The following is a 22,925-nucleotide window of genomic DNA, read 5'->3' as shown; positions in this document are numbered from 1 at the left end:
AGGTCGTACCATCCATTTTTTAAGCTTAAAATTATAAAATAATAATGTAAACATCCGGCGAAGTTTACCAAAAAAAACTTTTTTTAATTACGTACTTGTTGCTCCTATTTAAGTAGGAGTAAAGATTTATTAGGCTATTGAGATACCGATATCGCGTGGAAACAGTATTTTAAGTTAGCCATGCTTGTTTAGAAACGTTAGAACACCGAAATTGGACAATTAGAACAATGTACCATTTCTGAAGTATTCGAATGACGTATTAACTGTATTTATTTGCGATTGGTCAGTTTCGAATTAATGATTACGTTGTTAAGCGATCCTAAGACAAATTTTAACGGAGACCCTTCTTAACTAAATAACAATTATCGAGATTACGTCACAATGATTCATATTAAGTTTCTGTAAAAATAATTAAAATTAAGAGATCCTTGTCGAGTAAGAAAATAATTACAAGATCCTGTATTTGTAAAATAATATCATTTTATAACTGAAATAATCATTACCTACGTCTACTACAATTCAAAACACTTAAATTTCAAAATAAGAATTGTATAATTAGTTAAAATAGCAGAAAGACGTTAAAGGGTTTTAACGCAACAGAATTAGAATATTTAACAAGTACATTAAGTCATATTTACCTCATCTTAATTCTTAATTAATTATGTAACTAGCATTTAAATATTTAAGCTGTAGAATTATCCAATATAAAAAATTATAGCGTGAATTTTTAACAAGAGTTTTAAGTTACCTAGCAATTATCTTAAAGCATCAGTTGCGTCATTAATTTAATATCGCTCACAATATATCTTAATATAAGTAAATATCAGGTTCAGTTAGCGATCTCGAACCCGTCTGGAAGCGCTGCTTTACCCATTTTCAACGGTTCATTAAACATCAAACGTAACGTTCGGTGAGTACAAATTTATACACGATATATGGTCAATATTCGGGCGAAACATTTTTTAATGTAATGTTTTTTGGCACCAGAACTAGTTTCACTCCCATTAATCGTGTTTTCTAGTCACAGCTTCGCATCTAATGGTTACTAACCCAAGCAGGTGGATTCAGGCCATTCACTCACACAATAACTGGTTATTTGGGAAAGTACCCTCATTTCCTTTTAATTTTCACGCCGAAAAAAAAACCACTCGAAATATATTTTATAATTTTTCAAAAACAATTTGAAGGATTATCGCATAAAATAATTGGCGGCGAAATTAAATTCCGTGTTTTAATTATCGAATCGGTAGGGAATAAATTAGTAACGCCGATTATAAACGGCAGGAGGCGCTCCCCTCGATCGAAGTGGTGGACTCGCCCCGTGGTACAAACTGTAACTCACTCAGTAGGTCAGTTGGCAGCGCACTCTTCTCGGGGATGACGGGAGAGTGAGTGGAGAAGCATCGAATCCAGTTCGCTGGAAGCATGAGTCCCACGCCTATGACACCTTACGTTGTGGACGGTGAGGAGGGGAAGAAGACGCCGACCGGAGTCTCATCCGATCCAGAAAACATTATGATCAGCGTCGACGACGAAACTAAAGAAGGAACCGATCAAGAAATCAATGACGACGACACCAAAAACGCGGGCGACGATGATAAGTTATGTCTATTGAACGGCGGCATCAAGAATGGAAGGCCGGCAATTTATAAAAGGTATATTTTTTCTTTAATTTCTAATTAAAATATATCAGAAAAATCGAACAGTTAAAGTAAAATCGATAGTTAATGCAAAGAAAAAAAATGGATATAAAAAAATTGCGTAGTGGCGCTTTAGGCATAATGTTTGTTTCGGTTGCCATGTCAACCGCGGATTATCGTCTGCTGTTAAGAGAGATATTTTAAAAAATTTCAAATATTTTAATTGTTTTTAAAAATGTAATTTCGTGTCGGTAATTCGAATCGATTTATCTCGACGTCGGTGTTTGTTTTTGATATTTTAATTCGGCTCGGCGGTAACGAACACGTGATATCGATTCGAAATGACAGCAGACGAGACTGCAGTCTGACGTCACCATGCAGCAGTCACGTGGAGCATAATCGACAATTAAACAGATTTATTTTTTATTTTCGAATTCGTCGAACACGTGTAATATCAACCGGCCGTTAAATTACTCGGATCGAGTGAAATCTGAGGGATTTAAAGGGAAATTTTTTTAGATCGAAATGACAGATTAAAACTATCTTATCAGAAAAAAACTAGTTTTTATAAACATTTATCATTAGAAGCATAACTAAACGGATTTTAATTATTTCACACGTGATTATAGAGCCCGGTAAACGAGGCGAGACGAAAATAAGGAATTTAAATGGTTAGAATTTGTGCATAATCACGAATTTAGGATTAAATGGGACGAACGAATAATGAAAAATAGAGAATAGTTTCGAGTTGGTTTGTTTGTTATCGAGCGAAACTTCCGGGAAAGTTTATATGACAGGAATTCTGAAATACTTGCACCAGTTGAACACTTACAGGTACGAGTCAAGGACGATGCGTGTGTGGCTCGCCTATTGTGCTTATTTTATGTCCGTCGCAGTTCTGAACAAATAGGATAAAGGTATAATAAAAAGTTAAATGGAGAAATCTGCGCTTTTTTCTCTCTTTCTGTTCTAAAATTTCCTTTGGTGTGAATGAAAAGTGCGAAGAGTATTATGCCACTCGAATGGCTGGATATCGGCCAAGTACGCTGTTGTTTTTATTTATTTATTTATTAAAAGAACTGTTCGAAGAAATCATCCGACAGTTAATCATCTAATATTTTAATGGATGATAATTTTATGACATATCCCTTTAGAACAATCGTTCGCACGCGCCCATTTTAAAGGTCATATGATCGATCGAAGTTTCTGACGCTGCAGTAAATATTCGAAAAATAGAATAGGTAGTGGCGCATATTGTTAGAGAGAAAGAAAGAAAAAAAACAGAATTTAAGAATCCAAGGTTACATCTAATTATGTTATTGAAAGGTTGTAATAAAAAGTATAAATTATATTTCTCTTTACAGATGATAAGATTTAATGTACTACAATTATACTTCAGTTGGTATAATATCAGGTGACAGAGCGTAATTTATACGTCGGGTTAGATTACCTTCTACGTATTTCAAAGGGACGAGACGAGTTCGGTTAGGCTTTCTGTCAAGCCTTCTAAGATTAATAAGCAGCAGAATTTACAGGAGAAATTTAAAGAAATGAATTTGATAAAATCAGTTAGCGTCTCGCGATATTAAGTTAAATGTTTACAGTTTTACGGCAGTAATTATAGGAGGGAGAAATATATTTATATAAAATGGAAGCGTAATTAGACTTCAACGTTTGGGAAACCTCGTAAATGGCCGTGGCTTGTGCAATAAAAACTCAAAAAAGATTTAAAATTTTACATATTTCAAAATGGCAGATAAGAAAATCATTACTGTAATTCATAACGGAGTAAAAACTTTTATTTCGGCACGGTCAAAGACGGGAGCCAAAACTCGATGAATATTTAATATAATAATTTTTCAGAATTTATGTAAAATATGGCCAAAGGGGGGAATAAAAATTTTAGCTCGGAAGATGGATGTTCTCGATTTGCCAACCAATTACAAGTCACTATAAATACTTTTCTGAAGTTGTTTGGCCTTATTTCAGATTTCTTACAAGTTTAAAATTAGAATTGTCGTTTGCACGCTTTAAATTATTAGGAGCCAAAAACAACACTTAATAAACATTTTCGCGTAGACATACAAATTGTTATAAAAATGGCGAGGGAGGGAGGGGAAAACAAAAACAAATAGATGTTTTTGTACGAGAGACGTCACTTATACAAAAGTAGCTTATTTGTTTCTCTCCACAGAGTGTCGTTTGGTAATTCGATGGTGCAAACAATGGTGATCGAAAGTCAAGAGGATTTACCGTTTCCGGATAAGAACCCGTGAGTTATCATTTTATAAGTAGAATAGCTACTAACACGGACTAATCAAATGTTAAATATAGGAGACTCTTACATAATGCTCTCTCCTAAATGGAGTTTTTTAATGGTGTTAATGGGTTATACGTTACGTTAGAGACGATTATATATAGTTTGACATTATTTAGAATGTTCTGTAGTGAAGTATCGTAGTACACGAATAGCGACGGAAAGATCGAGTTTATCGAGGGCCCTCTTTCCCTCTCGAACCATCCTTTTGCGAAGTTTAACCCCCCGAGATAAGCCCTGGAGTCCTAGATTCGTTGTTTTAGAAACATCTTGTCAGCTGCCGGTGAGTGTATTTCTGTCAGCTTGCCAGTTAAAACGTTGTCGTTAGCAACAGCCACAAATATCTTCCGAAGACAAGAAAGGGTTGAGGTCGTTCTCCTGACTCAAGTATAATTACTGTATAGTTCACTGTACTTCTTATATTATGACGTCAGCAGTCGAATCTTTTAGAATTTTCCAAGAAGTTTCTCTAAATTACTTTCTCCCTTTTACAAAATGTTCGTTAATTAAAATGGGAGAGCGGTTACGTGGCATAATCGTGAGAAATAAGAAATGTTTCCAGCGAACAATAGCATCCACGTAACGCCCCGCGTACTGTACAGTACATCACATAAAGAAGTTTACGTAAATACGATAATCGTGTCTCCCTTCTCTGCAAATAATTCTTGGGGAGCAGGTTTCCGTAGTGTTTGTTAGTTTGTTTTCCCTCCCTTCAAAGATGTCATCACTCGTGTTCTTTCTCGTATTGGTTCCTGCAGGTTTCCTCGATTCATTTATCAACGTCACGTAAGCACGCAGTCAAAATTCGAGACTAGTACGCTATTGTTTTTGCTTCTAGCGTTACCTGCATCGCCAGCTGTCACTTAACCGTAAAATATAATAAATATCCGGATTTTAAAACCATTATTTTTATCAATTTTTTCATTACAAGTCACGTGAACGAGTCCCTGTTTATTATTTCGTTGGCGTTTTCCGCCGTTCTACTCCAGCGATCCGCAGATAAACGACTGGAAAAATATGTCGATTTTTGATTAAATCACTTAAATATTAATGTTTTGGATGATATGTTTTGTTACCAAAAATAGCCAAAAATATTTACGGCAGAAAAGAATTTCTATGGAAAGTAGACTAATGACTGTAGTTACGGCGCAAATGTAGCATGACCAATTCCGGGACGTTCCCTCTCGAAAACGAAGGTATTATCATTATTATTTAAATTTTATTTTTAAAAAATTGTGTAAATCGCTTAATTTAAAAATACATGTGTATAAAGGCTTCGCTACACCGATGACGTACAGACTTTCGATCGTTAAAAAACGTCACGCCGGTAACCAGTCGTTAAGTTAACCCGTGCTTCCATCTGGTAGTCAAATGTAGAACCATTATTAAAAATACGACGTAAGCCGTTTTAGTTCATTTTAATTTTCGTTACTTTAATAGAGGCGATTTAAATAATAATTTTATTTTAATTAAACTCGGAGGTCGAGTTTAATTAATCGGGAAGGACGAGGTTAGGGAGAGGGCGAAAATTAAATTTTGTTTATTTTTTGGTCTACGTTCCAAATTTGGAAAATTTTGCCGGGGTAGAAACGGGAAGATGGATAAGTTACGCAATTTATTTTAAGTTTTACGTAACAAGCGATATGGCAATTAATTATAACGTTTTAGATTAAATTTTTTCGTCTGAGCCGTGCAACCTTGGGTTTTCTTAACCTTCAACTTCCCATCCGAGGACGCGGTGCGAAATGGATTCGAAGTTCAACCCATTCCAGATACGCACGGGATTTTATAGGTGCAAATATGTCGCTGTTGCTCTCGATTTGCATAACCTCTGACCATTAACTGGCGAATTGTCTAATGGAAGCAGCGTAGCGTAGTTATATCGGAAATCCCTACAAAAACTAGTTTATATAAAGAAAAATGACAGCTAAACTGGTTACGTTTTCGCTTCTAGAAAGAAAAACAAAAACAAAAATTTCCCAATTAGTTCCAGTTCCGGGTTGTTTTCGCTAATAAAAATTTATTTAAAAATTACTCCATTATTACGTAACAAATACAAAAGCAGAATTTTAATCGGAGATTTACAACAACAACAACACGAAATTTTCTACAAACATTCTAGAAATATGCCTTTGTTGTATGACAAACGATTGGACGTAATATAGTGTGCTAACGACTCCAGATGCCATTGACACCGCTCAGTAGGACACGGGCCTTCATTTAGATCGCGTCGAGCGCAGAACACGGGTATTACGAACGCTCTGGTGTTTCGAATTCGAACGGCCACTGTTTAGATCGGAATCACGTTAATCCCGCGTGACGATCGCCCCGTTACGACATTTACAAAAGGGGGGGGACTGTTTTAACAAGCGAATAACTTCGATAAGAAACTGGTTTTAAGTGTCCGACTAATTAGACATCGTTAGACGTCGGTTTCGATGGCTTTTCCGTTTTCTAATAGCCCAGAACGGCCATTACAAAAGATTAGTAAAATAGGATGTTGTGCGGACGACGCCCCAATTATTATTATTATTGTCGCCGCGTAAGGACGTCGTCTTATCTCCCCCGTCTTTTGTCTCTCCGTTTATATATATAACAAGGCGTATCGGGGCGAAATTGCCTAAATTCCGATCGGATTTTTGGCCCGGAGCAGACAGCGTAAAAAAATTTTTCGTATTTTAAACCAGAAATCGAAAATAAATTAGCTTGCCACGGCTACGGAAATCGAACCCAGAATCTCCCCACTAATATCGATGTTTCGTACGCGATTCTAGCCGGGCGCCGATGCGGAAAAAGTCTAAATAATACGCGACTGTACAAACGTTACGTAGGCAGTTTGAACGTTAGAAGTACTTGGGGGATGGAAAGATTACGCAAGGACGTATCGGGCACGCCCGGCTATTCTTAACCGCTACGTCACGTTTTTGTCTGTGGGTGGCAATTTATGTCCGACTTGTACGTGGCTAAATATTAATTCCTACACCGCAAACCGGCTCCGTCGTGTAGCGCATTAAGGGGATGACGTAAGTGCCGGAAAAACTGGCCTGGGGGAATCGCCGGTTGGAGGAGTTTCCCCAATTGCCGAACGGGGAAAGTTCGTAGTCCTAAATTAATTTTTCGGCCGGGTGGCGTTTCACTGCCAAGGTCGTTCAACTTTTCCTCTGACTATTTTCGATCGAAGCAACGTCCCACTAACACACATTCGCCCAACGAGAGTAAATATACCACGCGCGCGCTTTCGTTCCCATTCTCCGAAAAAATAAACAAACAAATCGCTATCCGTTCGAACTTGTTTTTCTTTTTTGGATCGCTTCTTTCCTCCCTCGCGTGCGCCGACCGTCGCGTCGTCGAGCGTAGGCGAGGCATTAAGTTTTTAAAAGAAAGAGACTGGGATTGGTCGTTGGGGAATTACCGGTCGACAAAAACGAGAGTTCGCGAGTCGCACGGATTCGTCGGACGGCATTCGAACGACCGAAAAGGTATTTTTCTGGCTTCCGAACGTTGTCATATCGAAGTATTTTCGTTTCGCGGAGTTAACGGGGTTGTCGGATTCCGCAGACGAAAGGAATTCGTCCGGGGAGAGAGGCGTTACGTAATTTTAAAAAATCGCGCGGGGTACCATCCGGGGAATACGCTATTTATATCGTTTGGGAGCGTTAAAAAGAGCGAGCGGATGTTTTTCGGGGCTTCCGGCCGCTGGGACGACCGGTGCGGTGCGCCTTACTCTCGTTCAAAGAAGGCAGAAGACGAGATATCCGCACCCGGAGGTTTCCGCAGCGCGAGATAATTAGTGGACAGACCGACGGACAATCTTCTCGAATAGGTAAACGAGTCCCTCCCGTTTTTCGTTTCTAAATTCGCGCTCCTCCTCTTCTCCGAGAGTTACGCGGCTTTCGTAATCTGGCGATTGCGGAGCGTCCGATTATTTCATCCTGGAAGGCTGCCAGACGCGGACGTAAGCGCTTAGACGCGACGCGAGAAGCGAGAAGTCGCGCACTCGGCGACACACTTACGCAGACGGTAACGTACCACCTTCGACCTCTTTGCCTTCGTTTTCTATTAACGGAACGAGAGGCTATTGTTCGCCTGCGGTCCGTCGTCCGTCCGTTTTCCGTATCGGCGACGTCATCGCTCTTTCCACTCCAACGTCGGTGCGTCGAACCCGGAGCGAAACTAGAACGACGACAGCGACCATTCCGCTTCTAGAGGAATGTCGCAAAAGTCAGGTTAAGGTCGTTTCCACCGAAAGGGGAGGTTAGTTCTTTTTTGTTTTGTTTCCTCGGTCCATCTCGAAGAGTTCCGCTAGACCGATCGCCGAGGTAATCCGCGTTTCGACTGGCTTCGCTCGGACGCGCGCGCGTTCGGCGCCGCGGGAGGGGGGAAGTCGCGCCGAAACGTCGTCGCGAACGGCGTGCGGATAAAGTACTCGGTAGAAAGAGAGTACGAAGGAAAATCTGGCCCCGACGGGGAGATCAACGGAAAGAGGGCGCCGTTCCCGTTCTGGAAGTACCAGAAGTGAGAAAAAACGCGCGCATTCCAGAGGCCGTAGGAGGGACGAGCGACTAGTTTTTTCCCGCGCTCCGGTACCGGTTCGACGTATCCCATGCTGCTTCGCTGCCGGCGACGATTACGTCAGGTGGTTAGTCAGTCGGCGGGAGAAGTGGCGTCGACGAAGCCGGACGGCAAACGATGAAGTCCGTCGAAGATCCTCTGCAGAGCCCGTAAGTAGATGGGCGGGCCCCAGCAGGAGCCCCGGTGTCGGGTCCCCGGGCCCGGCCGGGGCGCCGCCTCCGGCTGGGAGTCGACCGGGTGAAAACAGCTGACTTGGACCGGGCCGCGACCAAACTTTTCCTGTCGCTCCGACCTCGGACTTTTTTTTTTACGGCGTTCGGACGCGCATACTAATTTGAAAGCTTTCCAAATGCGCCATTTTAGAAGCTAAGAGAAGATCCGTCCTTACGTAACGCCCGGTAGACCACGTGGTGACCTTGAAGCGCCAATGTCGCTTCCAAAATAAACTACGTGTTTTTTTAGACGGAGTTTGTCGTCTGTTTCTATTTGAGTGGCGGGTGGCGCGGATGCCGTACGCGACGCCGCGACGAGTGGTTCTGGCCGCCATTTTCAACGGCCGCGGATTTTCGACCGGAAGCGCGCGTCGCGTCGAATCCTCTCGGCCGAACCGCGGGAAGAGTTTCCTCCTCCCCGGAAAGCCGCCGAGTGGAAAGACGGTTCGGGTGCGAGTGGAAAGGCCACGGATCCGCAACCGCCGCGTCCGAGTGCGAGCCGGCACGCCACCGTTTTTCCGGACCGTGGCGTCGCGACGCATCGGCGGAACGCGCGGCGGCATTTAACTCGGCCGCCGAGCGGCGGTGGCGCGACCGGGGGACTGGTTTGTGGGCTACCGGGTCGCACGCTTTCCTCCTCCCGGGCCGGCCCGAGAAAACGGGATTTTAAAGTAGCGCCACCCGAAATTTCCACCGGCAGTTAATCCCGTTAAACCCGGGTATTAACCGGAATTCTCGACACGGCAGAATAATCTCATTCTAAGGACGAAAAAGCCTTTATTCCCAGGGCATCGACCCGATGTTTAATACACTAAGACCGGCGTTTTCGGCGCGGTGGGCCACGAGGGAATTTAGGGAGTGCGATTAATTCTGGAGGTTTCCCCTGTTAACGGAGAGGTCGTCCCTCTCTTCCGACTCGAATCGGGGGTGCGGCGCGGCGCGGAGTAAGTCCGGTCGGCGGGCTCTTAATTCTCCGGCCATTTCCTGCCGCTCTAATTAGACACGTTTTAAGTAGTTAAACGGCAAATTATCCAATTTCCATCCTTCCGAGAAGACCCTCCCCCGTACCGACGCCTCCCCTGTTACCGCTCCGAAAACCCCGAGCCGCGGTTCCCACCCGGAAACCGACCAGGCGAGCGTCGGACCGTCCACTTCCGGCATCCCGGGTAGAAAACCGATAAATCGGGAGACGCCTGGAAAACCTCCAAACTCCGTGTTTACGTTTATAAAATATGTCGAGCGGCAAGTTATAGATACGAAATGCCGACCTCGGCGTTTGTTTATTCCCAAAGGCGTTCGGAAATACCCGACCCACATCCCTCCTTTTTGTTTATTGCTCTCGAGTCCGTCGGTCCGTGGAGACCCGGCCGGGGTGGAAGCGGAAGTCACGGTTTTCCCGGACCTCCGGTATTAACTCTAGCCTTTCTTTTCCCGCAGAGACGAATCGAGTCTGAAGCCACCGGCTAAAGTGCGCGTGACTTTCTACGAATGCCAAAAGCCTCATTTCGTATCCACGCCGGAATCGGGAGACGTACCCGTCGACTTGGTTAACGGAACGCCGGTCGTCATGTCTTCGCCCGCCTACCCGCATCGCGCCAGGTAAGAGGTACGCCGCTCGCGTCGCCGCCGCACGAAGTCTGCCGGCAGCTGAACTCTCTCTGGTTTCTTCCCACCGTCTAGCACGGACAGCGGCGTGGACAACCCGTTCCGACCGGACGGAGAGCTGAGCAAAGAGGCGGAGACCATCGTCAACATGATCAAGGAGGGGAGGCCCATAGCGGAGGAACCGGTGGCCACGCGGCATCCGGCGAACGGAACTCTGGGATCGTCGCACAAGCCATCCGCGAACGGAACCGCCAAACCGGGAGTGGTGGAAGTTCAGCACGGTTTGGTGGTTGCCGCCGTCCGACGGTTCGCAGGTGGAACAGGTGACCATCAAGAAGAAACCCAAATGCCGTTGTTGCGTCATACAGTAGCCGGTGGGGAGGGCGGCCGCCGGCCGGAGGGACGCGTCGTTACGGAAATTCTTTTTTTGCTCAGTCTTCACACTCGATTTCTGACCACTTCGAAGCTGAATTTGTGCCTTTTACGAAAGGGGATAGACGACGCGTCTTTGGCGTCGTGTCGGAGGAGGATGCGCGCAGGACCATTTCCGAAATCGTTAACGTAAAAATCGCTTTGTGTATAGTGGCGGCCCGAGACGGCTGGCGCCCCCCGGGGTGCCGGCCTTCTCTCCCGCCCGAGTATACATATACATACATACATACATACACGTACGCGATACATTACATATATATATATACATAAAAAGCCTATCTAGTTAGTCGATGAGATGAAGCTTTGATCGTTTGTCACCGTTAACTTTAACGTGCGTTTGTTTTGCGGATGTATAGCCCCTTGGATATTATTATTATTGTTGTTGTTATATATACATATCTGTAATAACGAAGCCTCTCACGCGGACGTCTTCCTCCCCCTCTTCACACCCGCTGCGTAAAGGAAATCGTGTATATTTTGGGATGCGTCGGGGCAGGATCTTCTCTCCGCCACCTTCCCGACCAACGTTAAATTCACCGACGCGACGTCGCGTGGCACCCATCAGCACGAGACGCGATATCGCGCTCGACTCTGACAATTCGCGAATTAGCCGTGTCGTTCGTTGTTGTTATTATTTATTGTTAAAAAATCTTTTATATAAAAATCCCGAATCGATCGGCGTGATAATTTCTATCTGTTGGACGAGGAAAAAATTTTTAGGTCCTAATTTTCGAACTGAAATTGTCGAGAGCGATATTTCCAACCCCCAAAACACAGTATCGCGGCGACCGAGCGATACGGGAAACGACGTTCGCGCACGTTTCTTACGATTTGGTCGCCGCGACGGAGACGATCCATTTAAATTCTAATCGATTAAAAAAAACAAACCCCGCCTTTCCCGGTTTAATTTCGTAACATCCGGAGAAGATTGGTATCGACGTTAGGCGAAAAAACGGCAGGAAGAGAACATCCCGTCTTCCATCGGGAAGATTTTGCTTCGGAATGTGTGCAGTTTGGTATTCTTTGTAATATTACGTTTCGTGTACATTATCGTATCTGTTATGTTTGTAATTAGACGATTCAAATTAAAGAACACTCCAAAAATCAGTCCAGTTCTCTACTTCACTTCAAATAAACCTCGGTCGGAATCGCCGTTGGTTAGATTAAACGAAATTCTATCGGACGGTCAACCGTGACGCTCGGTGTTTTCGTTAGACTTTTTTTAGAGTAAACATCCGTCCGACTATCGAGTGTGGTCCGGAATGATAAAAAGCAGCTGCCGCGGGACCGAATTCGTTTGATCGATTTAAACCCCCAAAGCACGCCCCGTCGCATTAACTACCAAAGTTTAGTATTATTTAGTCGAGCGGAAAATACCAGAAAAGTGGTTTTTTTAATTTACTTTTTTTTCTGAACTTCCGGATGGGATTTATTCTCTCGATTAAATGCGAGAGAATAAAATTGATGGAAACAGTTGTTAACTCGAACAAGAATGTACACTTAACGGACAGAAGTGTCCGTAACAATGTAAATTAATAACAATTACTCGGAACGGAGGCGGTTTTGTCCGGTTCCATTTCCGATTTTAAATGGCGAATCCGTTGGACGTTTGCGGAACGAAACGCCTAGGAAATAAGAAATTCGATGGCGGTTCGAACCGTCGGCCGATACGTTACGCTGTAATCATTTAATTTAAACCTACGTACCGTACGTTACGGCGTAAGGTCAATTCTCCGAGTCTCGACTTTAACGAACCGAAGGGTAAACGGCATTTTACCGACAGAGTATTTATTTATTTTTTTGTTTATACCGTAACGACCTTAGTCACGTATCCGACAATAAAACCATTTCCGGACGAATAAGAATTCATTCGAGCATTTTTTTAAATTTCTTTTTATTACTTAACGGTAAACAAACAACTTAACTGCTAATGAACCGAACCCGTGACATATTTTTGTAACCAGTCACCGGATACCGTTCATTTGATTTTCGTGTATAAACGCGCGTAGGAAATAACATCTCGGAAAAGTATCGGGGTTCGGCACTTATTCGTTAAAGATCGAAACCGATGGCAAACTGCATCTGGAGTAATTTTACGGTAATGGAGGATGATGTGTGACATCACACTTCGCTGTTCGTGCAAAGATCAATTGTACTTTAAGATAAATCGAGGATTTATTCGAGAGGTAGGCATTTTGTTTATTCTGTAGCTATTTTTTTTAGCGTATCGATTATTTTACAGAATATACGAATATAAAAAACTTAACCTGCTAGATTCTATATTCAAAGCAACGTGGCACTCTTATTTAAATCCGAATTTAATAAATAGTCCATAAAAAGTACACTAACCTTCTTAACAGAATAATTTCTAGAACACACCACGTTAAAACAAACAAAACTCGTCTTCTATTGGTTAATAATCCTATCTGCAATTATTTAAATTCCTCATTATTATTGGTTATTTTGAAAAAATGCGTCCTTATACGTCAGGAACGACGACGGCGCCTCGCGTGTTGACTAAAGTAAACACAGCATTGTTTAATTTTTAAAATTTTATTTATTGATTGGCCTTTCTCCTTTTACGTCATCGCGATGGACATTTGCCAAACGAATCGGTATTAAAAATTTTAAAATGTGCGCTCTTTTTTAAAATTTAACCGAATTAAAGCCGAATATTTAAGCACAATATATAATGGTGAATAATGTTTTGCGCATTGCAAACAAGAAACTTATCAATGAATATGGATATTTATATTTATCATAAAATGCAATTCACATGGATATCATAATTAAGACACGATCCGGGTCTTCGGTGTTGCATAGAAGTATCTTAAATTAACAAATAAAAAAATCCCTTCCGCATAGGCAATAATTTACATATTTCCGAATTTAGTTAATATAGGAACTTTTTAAACTAAAAATTAAATAGAATATACAATAATCTTTTAAAATATTAAATGACTAGTACCGAATAGTTAATAATATTTTTGCGTATTAAATTAACGTTTATACAATTATCATGTACGAAATTATAATAATTATATCTGGTATAAAATCGTTTCCTCCCCAGTGTCTAGGATATTTTGTTCTCGGATTCGGGGGAAGAAAATCCTAAAGGATTCATTGACTGCCAGTGCCAAGTATCAATACCTACAAAAGCACATTTGAAAACCGAAAATGTAACATCAAATCTGATTCGTCCGCGCGTCTAATTTGTGTAAAATAAAATGTTCTTACACATTTGTAACAAGTCCCTCTTGGCTTCCCATTTTAGTTCTTGTTTGGCTATCGACGGATCGGCATACAGACTGTCCACGTCTCCCGTACGTCTTCCCACGATCCTGTAGGGAATTTTTCTGTCCGTGGCCTTTTCGAAGTTATGAATCACGTCTAACACGGAGTATCCGCAACCCGTGCCAAGATTATAAGCCTGTATATTAATTAAACAATGTATTAAATTTTATATGTATGAAGTAATATTGTTTTTTACCAATTCATTTAGATATTTTAAATACACGCACGTAAAGATTTATAAATATCAAACAACAAAGTACGAATAAACCATTAAAAGATGTCATTAGAAATCATGACAGACAGATGCAAGTAATGTGTGTTTAGTTTGGTCTTGAGAGTAAGAAAATCTTTATACTGGAGCCACAGTTTTTAAGATCATGCACATGGTTTATGTATCAATGAATGCAATTTGTAGTACTACTTAATTAGTATTTGAAAATGTAACCATGCTATATAAACCAAGCGTATGAAATATAATTATTAAATAATTTTTTTTACAAAGAATCTCATTTAGAAAAAGAATTCCAATGATACAGAACTAATTTGAGAACTTGCCAATATTTTTCAAGTTAATGACATTGAAAAATTATTTATTATACACACACGCAAATTATGTAAACTTTAATAAATTAATTCACCTCTCCTTCCATTATTTTTTAATAGCAATCTACCCTTAATTTATCCAATATTGGTTTGGTTGTGCAAGCTATAAGCGTGCCAGATTATAGGGATGAAAATTTAATTATAGGGATTAAATTCGATAATTTTCTGGTGAAAATTTTAAAGGAATCAATACCGTTTTGACCCCGATTCCAGATAAGCGTTTATCACCAGTTATTCAAATAATTGGAAAAACAGTTCTCTCTGCATACCAGGTGTAGATCAATTTAAATAAGATTCACTTCAATATAAAGTAGAAATGTTTCATTCTATTCAATTTTGATTATATAAATCATCAAAACTTCTATGCAAAACAGTCATTCCATGATACAATTAATGTCAATATCATCATTAAAAACTTACTGATGAAATATATCCATTTTTGCAAGCAAAATCAAAAATACAAAATCTAAATCTTTCATAACTAAAACTAAAAAATGTTATTTGGTAAAAATATTTCATGCATGCTGCAGTTAATTCCTAACAGTTTAGTTCGATTTAATATTTAATCATTTAAAAAAAATTTAAATACATAATCAATGCAAGTTATTTCCAGAAAATATAGGTCACTTCCATATTGAAGAGAATTTGGTTAGATATAGATAATTAACTACATTTTATGAAAAAAATTAAAAGTTAATGGAAATTATAATTGACAATTTTGATGTAATTTTATAGTAAAATAAAATTTATTCAGAGAAATGACTGAATAATTGGGTGATAATGTAAAATGAATCAAATAAAATTAATGTCGATCTCGATTTAGTTAATAATAGACGACAAAGAATGATGGGCGACATTTGGCATGCCGTGCAACTAGGTGCGATCTTCAATTGTTGCAGTAGTCCAATCTGCAGAGAAGACCAAAATGGAAAACAATGCTCCAATCTAAATTATCTATAATGAGAGAGAGTGAGGTTCAAATCTTGAATCTTCGTAGCCGAATGCCAAAGTCTTACCGTGCGGCAATCCAGTTAATGTTTCGGAGATACGATGAAATTAACCGATGTAATAAATCTCTATTTAATTCAAGCTACAAAAACAAAATTCTTTTAATATTTTATAATATATAGCTCTTGTAAAAGTGTGCTGATTAACTAATAAAACATATTCATTTATCATTTTTAGTGACATTTCTCTAGGATCAAATCTTAAGCAGTAGAAAAAAAACAGTAATAATTTTTATTATTATTCTGGCATATTCATGCAGAGTTGCTATATAAGAGGGTAATATCTGTATTATTTCAGTATGATTATACTGAAACAGTGTGATGTAATTAAATTACATCATACTGTTTCTAATATTGAAAATTTCTTGTTATTTCTTAGTCATTAGTTGAGTAATTTTAAAATTTATCTACTGCTATATTTGTCGACTATGTTAAAATAATGTAACTATTTTAAATGTAATTACCAATAATCGATGCGAATAAATTATATTTTAAGCTTATCACTTATTCGACTTAAACTCTTGTATGCCAAAACTTTTATGACTAAGATAGTTATTTCTAAGATATTTCTCAATTCATCTCCTCTTCAGTATTGTTAGTCCCACTGTGCTTGAGATTGATATTTCTTCCTGTTTGACCATTTTATGGCTCTATTCCCTTTCTGCTAACTCTATTTTATTCTGGTACTCTTGTGGCCAGAATCTCCGGGGTACGAACGAGGGTAGACGATGTCTGGCAATTCCGTGTCGTGTCTGACCTGCGTATCGTCCGATCTCCTCGCTGCTTGATTTCGTCGATTCGACGAGAAGCATTGACTTTGGTATACCATCACAATTTGCCTCTTTATTAGCTTATTTGGAAAATTTAATTATTGATTGAACTGGAGCTATAAATGTAATAATGATCTCTATTTATTTTGTATACTAGTACTTTCTATATATTAACAGGACTTATTATACTGGAAATTATGAGTTTAAGTGGAAATGTAGAGAAGATCGGAAATACAGAAACTGTAAGAATTTTTAAATTTATTGTCGGGAAATGTTTGTGTTTTTAACTAATTTTAGTTATAATTGTACCGAGAAATGTTTTTATTGTCGATCGTAGAAAGTGTCGTTTAAAGGCCTGCCGAGGAGGGACGAACGAGTCCGAAACACGCGTTTAAAGTGCGTATGTTCGGGTGAACTAAATAAAGAACATTATTTTTGATCTGTAAGACTAAATATCTGCATCCATAATTTCCAGTATAATAAGTCCTGTTAATATATAGAAAGTACTAGTATACAAAATAAATTTTTAAATAGAGTTAAAAAGGACACAAAGGCATAATAATTAAGTAATAATGATCATTCTTTAACAGGTAATATTCATGTGAATCAATGAATAATTATACATTTTATCATTTGTTTGCTAATGTAGTTCTATAGTCATATACAAACCCATTTAATATAAAAAAACTAAAAGCCATCCATTTTTAAATAGGTTTATAAAAATATTTCTAAAATTTTTCATATAAAATTATTGTATCAGAAGTCTTAATTTACATTTATGATAATAATAATTAATTATAATTTTACATTTATAGATGTAATGGTTATCATCTTTTATTTCTTTATAGTAAAAGCTCTGCTAGTCTGTTAAATTCAAAATATGTTTGATTATTACAATATTATGCCATAGTGTAATAAAAATATACTAAATATAATTTAAATTGAAGACTAAGTCCATCAATATTTTATTTGTTTTCACATTCCGGAATACATCCTGTCATGACCCAACTTATCCATTTAGGTTACTCGGTTACCAAAGTTTAGAAATTACCTTCTGGTGAATTTTATAAATTGAAAATATTCTACAGAAATTCATTACCAGGGAACAGCTTGAAAATCCACATATTACTAGCACTTCTTTCAATGGATAAAAGTTCAAGCAACAGTATGATCCTAATGTATATAGATGGAAAAGAAGACATCTATTTAGTTTCAACTCTGACTTTTAAAAAAGTATTTTTATTTTTCACATTTTAAACAAGCTTTTAAACTGATGACCAAGTAGCCTGAAAGGAAAAGTCAGGTAGTGGTGAGATGTATTATCAGAAAGTGAAAATGAATAAAAAAAGACTGTTTCAACAAACTTTTTCTCCAATTTTAATTAATATAAAAATTACCATCTGGCAAATTTTATAAATTGAAAATGTTAAATATGGTTAGTTTCATTCACATAAAATGATTAAAAATTTTCTAAATTATTTAATTAAAATTCAAAATTAATTTCATGTGATTAATCAGAATATTAGATGATGACATGTCCACTTATTTTTATGTTAAATTACATTATTTGATTAATTAAAAATTAGCTTAAATATTGCCCAAAAATCTGATGATTTAGATTTATGGTAAATTTTGATGTTATTTTTGATATGCCACAATAAAAAAAAGCAAACTTACTTTTGTAAACTGAACCCAAATACCCATATTCCCATTATGTAAACTTGATTTATAACTAGAACAACTATATTTTATTTTTTTGTAAATATATTTGATGCAAACAGTATCTTTACAATAATTTTTAATTATATATCACTTAAATGTGTCATATATAAATTATTGCATGAACATTACTGGTTAAGAAATATTACCATATAAAAAAATTTAAGCTATTTAAAATGATGTTACTTAAGTATGAAAAAAAGTATATATTTGTTAAATTTTTATTTGTCAACATCCATTTATGGTAATATATAAATTCATACTGACAAACTTAATATATTTTGTAAGTTTTTGTAAAGAGTTAGCACAACTTTCAAATTTTATTTTAACTGTAGTAAATATTCTGTCATCTGAACACTCAATATTTCAAACCAAAATCCAGAGAGAACACTTGAAAGCTTGAATAGTTCTTCAGACTTTCTCAAATAGAAACACTTATCTATAGCTTTTCTTGTCACTTTTCAAATAGAAACAAACAAAAGTTAATGTTTTGTTTATATAAAAAAAATCATTAATTTTTCCTTGCTTTGACTTTATAAATGACATCTTTAATGACTTTATAACATAATATTACTCATTTAAAATATGCTATCAATTTTAAATAATGTTATTACATTTGAAATTTCACTTGTAAATCCTCTCTTAGTTTTAGAAAGACAAATTTTCTACTAATTCAAATATCTTTTAAAAATCTGATCAAATTAATGTAGAGTGTATTATATATTATACCATTAAATACTAATGTTATTTTGTTAAAATTAGAAATAAAAAACTGTTTCACAAAACACAAAAAGTTACCTTGCACCCAAAGAAATTATTATCCGTCATCTTAGTTAGTGCGGCAACGTGTCCCGCCGCTAGGTCCATAACGTGAATGTAATCTCTTACGCCTATAAAAATTAAAACACCGACGAAAATCTTAACAATAATCTACAACATACCAAATATTATGTAAAACAATAATAATTTAACTACAAATTATTATTAAAATATAATAGAAAAATTGGAACTGTCGAAGAGATTTTAAATTACTGTAAATATACATGCAAGAAGCATTGTCGTCGTTTTATTTATATTTTGAAATAATATATACAGTATTTCTACTGTTATATATTTTTTACACATTGACTTTCAGAAAAATTTAAAATCATAAATTATCATGAAACAAATAAAATGATGAGAGAGTTTTTATTTTGTTTCTGAAAAAGGATCACACTATGTCAGTAATGGGTAGGATCCAGCTTGTTAGGACATTTATGGCCTGTATATTATCCCTTCAGTTACTATATATCTCCACCATTACCTCATAGTTGCAATCAATCAATCAATATCTAGTAAGGAAACTCATTCATACATATATATGTGAATCCACAAGTTATCCAAAGCAGGATAAAAGATGTGAAAAAGTTTGTTCTGACACAAGATTTAAATTATGTGCACGTGTCTGATAATATTTGTTACTATTTTTATCGCTAAGAAATTTGAATATGACACTTATACATTACATTTATGACATACTTCATATTACAGATATCCACTATCCATGCTAAAAAGTCAAGCCAGAAACCAATAGTTCCAATTTCATCTGTTATATAGTAGAACCAAATGATTGCTGAATTATATAGGGCTAAACTAACACTACTAATTACTAATATAATTACTAACTATTACATGACATTTAATTACTAATTAAATGTCATGTAATAGTTCTGGAAGCAAAGATTGGACAGAGGTCCAATCTCTGAAAATGTCCTGATAGGTACTTAAACTTAATCATTTGTATATGTCTATCATCTCAACCAATCCTGAAATTTGCATGTAGCTATGCACATTCCTTTATGGTGTTGTGATTTCACTTTTGAAGAGTGTAAAAATGAAAATTGTCACTACACTCCATGTTAAGAAGTATAATTTAGAACAAATTCTGAAAACTTTTTTATGAAAGTTATATAAATGGTTCAATAAAGCATACAGATAATTACAATGCATTAAGTATTTTTCAACTTAATAGTATATTTATTTATTTATTTTAAGAACGTAGCCATATCTTACTCATAAAACTGTTTTAAAATAATTATTTAAATAATTTATTAAAATGTAATTATGGTTTTTAAAAATTCAGAAAGATTTGGCAATAATTACACACTAATTTCTAAAATGCAAGCAACATTGAATACTTTGTTCCATTAAATGTATTAAAATAAATTCCTAGGATAAAAAGATACATTTATATTTTTAATTGCAATTCAATAGGAGGATGCACATTAACCTATTTTGGCAAAAATTGATTGTTCCTTAATAATACTTTATGATTGTTCTACTTTCTCTGATCTATTCCTAGAATATTTCTCAAGGTTCATCTCTTTTATTGTGTTGGACATCTGTTACTACTTCAAGTTTTCAAAGCATAAATTAGTCAAAAGTCTCATATGTAATGCTTCTGTCGAGACATTATTTTTAGACTTTCGGGCAAGTTTCTGTATTTTAAAATGCTTGACTTAACAAAATTTTGATACAAATATAGATGGAAAAAAATAATAATTTAGAACAATAAACAAACTTTAACTATTTTTACATGAATGTGTAAATATATAAATTTAATTGGCAAAAATGTTAAGAATAAAGAAAATTTTTTGTTTATTACAGCCATAACTGTAATGGAGAACTATCAAATGTCAAAAATACCTATAAATACAATATTTAGAACAGTGTAAATAATCAAAGAATCCAATATGTGACAGTACTTTAATATCTAGCAATCTAGTACTTTAATATCAGAAAGCAAATTTAATGAAGAATATTTTGGCAATTTTGGATTTAGAACTAAATATTGTATTGAGATAGATGTAAAAAAACAAAGGAAAAAAAAACAAAATTTAACTAAAATGAAAATGATAAATAACAATTAAGTTCAATTTGTCCAATCAAATGCTAGTGTTTTGTACTAGTATAAAACAGCTATAATTCTCCTTTTGGGTATAAATTAAGGACACTTACTCCCATTCATCATTTGTCATGTTGACAGACAAAGGTCTTAGTGATAAGAACGTGCACATAGCTATTTTTAAAGAGAATAAGGCCAGTTATCGAGAAATTGCTACTGTTTTAAAGTTTCAGCCTGATCTGTTTCGAGAACTCTCAACAGATACAAAGCTACTGATGAGGTTGCTGATAACCACATACAGATCAAAGAAGAATTGCATCATCTTGGAAGGATTGAAGTTTGCAGCAGCTGTCACTATCTAATCAGTGCCTGAATTGTGATAAACTCCAATGCCAGAAGTCAGAAACTACAATTAGTGCATGCACAATCTCATGTTGACTTAACCCTTTACTGCATAGGGGCCTGGAAGCTTGTAAAGCTTAAAGAAAACCATTGGTTATCAAACAATGTTATTGACATATTGAATGGGGAAAACAGCACAAAAATTGGACTGTGGAACAGTGGAGGAAAATCATTTGGGTGATGAGACTCTTCTCAATTTCCTACATGACAGCAGATAGGTTTGCCAACAACCAAACAGAGTTCCTTCCTGCCTTAATGTTCCTACCATCAAATATCCTCTAAGCATGATCTGGGCTTGCATGTCAGGTGTGGTGTGGTGTGCCAGATGCACATTGTCCAGGGCTCAATGAATAGTGCGAAATATTCTGAAGTACTGGAATGGAAATTGCTGTTTTCTGCAGCTGAGCTTTTCCCTGACAATAATTTTACCTTTATGGATAATAATAATTCCCCTTATTTTGCAAGATGTGTTCAACAGTGATTAGTAGTATAATACCCAAAAATTGCCTTGACTCCCCTCAATCTCCAAATATTAATTTGCTTTAAAAATCAAGTATTTCATTATGTAACTTCATGTTTACCAGTGGAATGTTTCTAATAAATTCATTGTTATCTGTACTTTTATAATAATTTTGTCTAATATATGCAAAAGAATAAAATGTTTTCTAAAACTTAATTTAGTTGAATTCCTCATTAAATTTACTTTCAGATGATGCAAGCTTAGTTATTTTTGCTTTATATTTGTTCTGATATAGTGCTTCAAACTGAAAACTTGATTTACATTTCCAAGCGTTGCACTAATTATAGTGGCTACTGTATATATTTATACTATACAATAACAAAAAATTAAATATTTGATTGTATTGACAAAACATTATCAAAATTAAATGAAGTAAAGATTAACATGTGTTACACTGAACTAGTGATCAAAGTTCTCAAATTGTTGTGAGGTCTAGACCTCCCCCAATGGTGCGGGGAATTGATAATTGATGAAGTGATGTCAATATTTGAGCAATATATCCTTCGCAAAGTCAATGGAAATGAAGGAATTCAATGTTATAAAACTTATCTGTCATATTTCCTGTTCAATGTTTGCATGACGAAAGGGAAATGATAGTGATGTAAACCTTTGTGTGTCACCTAATAACTGGTCAAAAGTGGAAAAGTAAATACAGTCAAACCTGTTTTTATGCGGGGGATAGGGACCGCATTAAAAAAAATCTCACGAAACTTCACGAATGGCTGTAAATAATAGTTTTCGCAACACAATTAAAAAAATAATTTTTTTATGCGGTCAACAGGGACCACATAAAAAAAGTCTCACATAGAAAATAACTCAAAACCGTACGAAATAGAATTTATTGACAACAGATGTCAGCACTTGACTGCATCGTCTGGTCTATCGTCTGTTTTACATATTTTTGTCCAGGTGGTGTTTTGTTGACTTAAAAAGTAAATTATTTCATTT

At 36.9% G+C, this 22,925-nt stretch overlaps 1 protein-coding gene and 1 pseudogene across 3 annotated transcripts in view; one reads left to right on the top strand and one right to left on the bottom strand.

The window, feature by feature from the left end:
* The first annotated feature begins 1,307 nt into the window (after positions 1 to 1,307).
* LOC136987584 (uncharacterized) lies at positions 1,308 to 10,858 on the top strand (annotated as a pseudogene).
* A 2,649-nt stretch (positions 10,859 to 13,507) lies between these two features.
* LOC136987579 (UDP-glucose 4-epimerase-like) overlaps positions 13,508 to 22,925 on the bottom strand; it is a 42,272-nt gene continuing 32,854 nt past the window's right edge. For all 3 annotated transcript variants that reach the window (XM_067285335.1, XM_067285336.1, XM_067285337.1), the window contains 3 exons: positions 18,970 to 19,061; positions 14,016 to 14,208; positions 13,508 to 13,928 (listed from right to left, as the gene is read on the bottom strand). In XM_067285335.1, the coding sequence (XP_067141436.1) occupies positions 13,852 to 13,928; positions 14,016 to 14,208; positions 18,970 to 19,061 (362 nt within the window). In that variant the 3' untranslated portion in view covers positions 13,508 to 13,851. The remainder of the gene's footprint in view (positions 13,929 to 14,015; positions 14,209 to 18,969; positions 19,062 to 22,925) is intronic.

This window comes from Centruroides vittatus, unplaced genomic scaffold (genome assembly GCF_030686945.1).
Source record: "Centruroides vittatus isolate TY-2023 unplaced genomic scaffold, ASM3068694v2 scaffold_2520, whole genome shotgun sequence".
Lineage (NCBI taxonomy): Eukaryota > Metazoa > Arthropoda > Arachnida > Scorpiones > Buthidae > Centruroides > Centruroides vittatus.
This window is presented reverse-complemented; position numbering and strand designations above follow the sequence as displayed.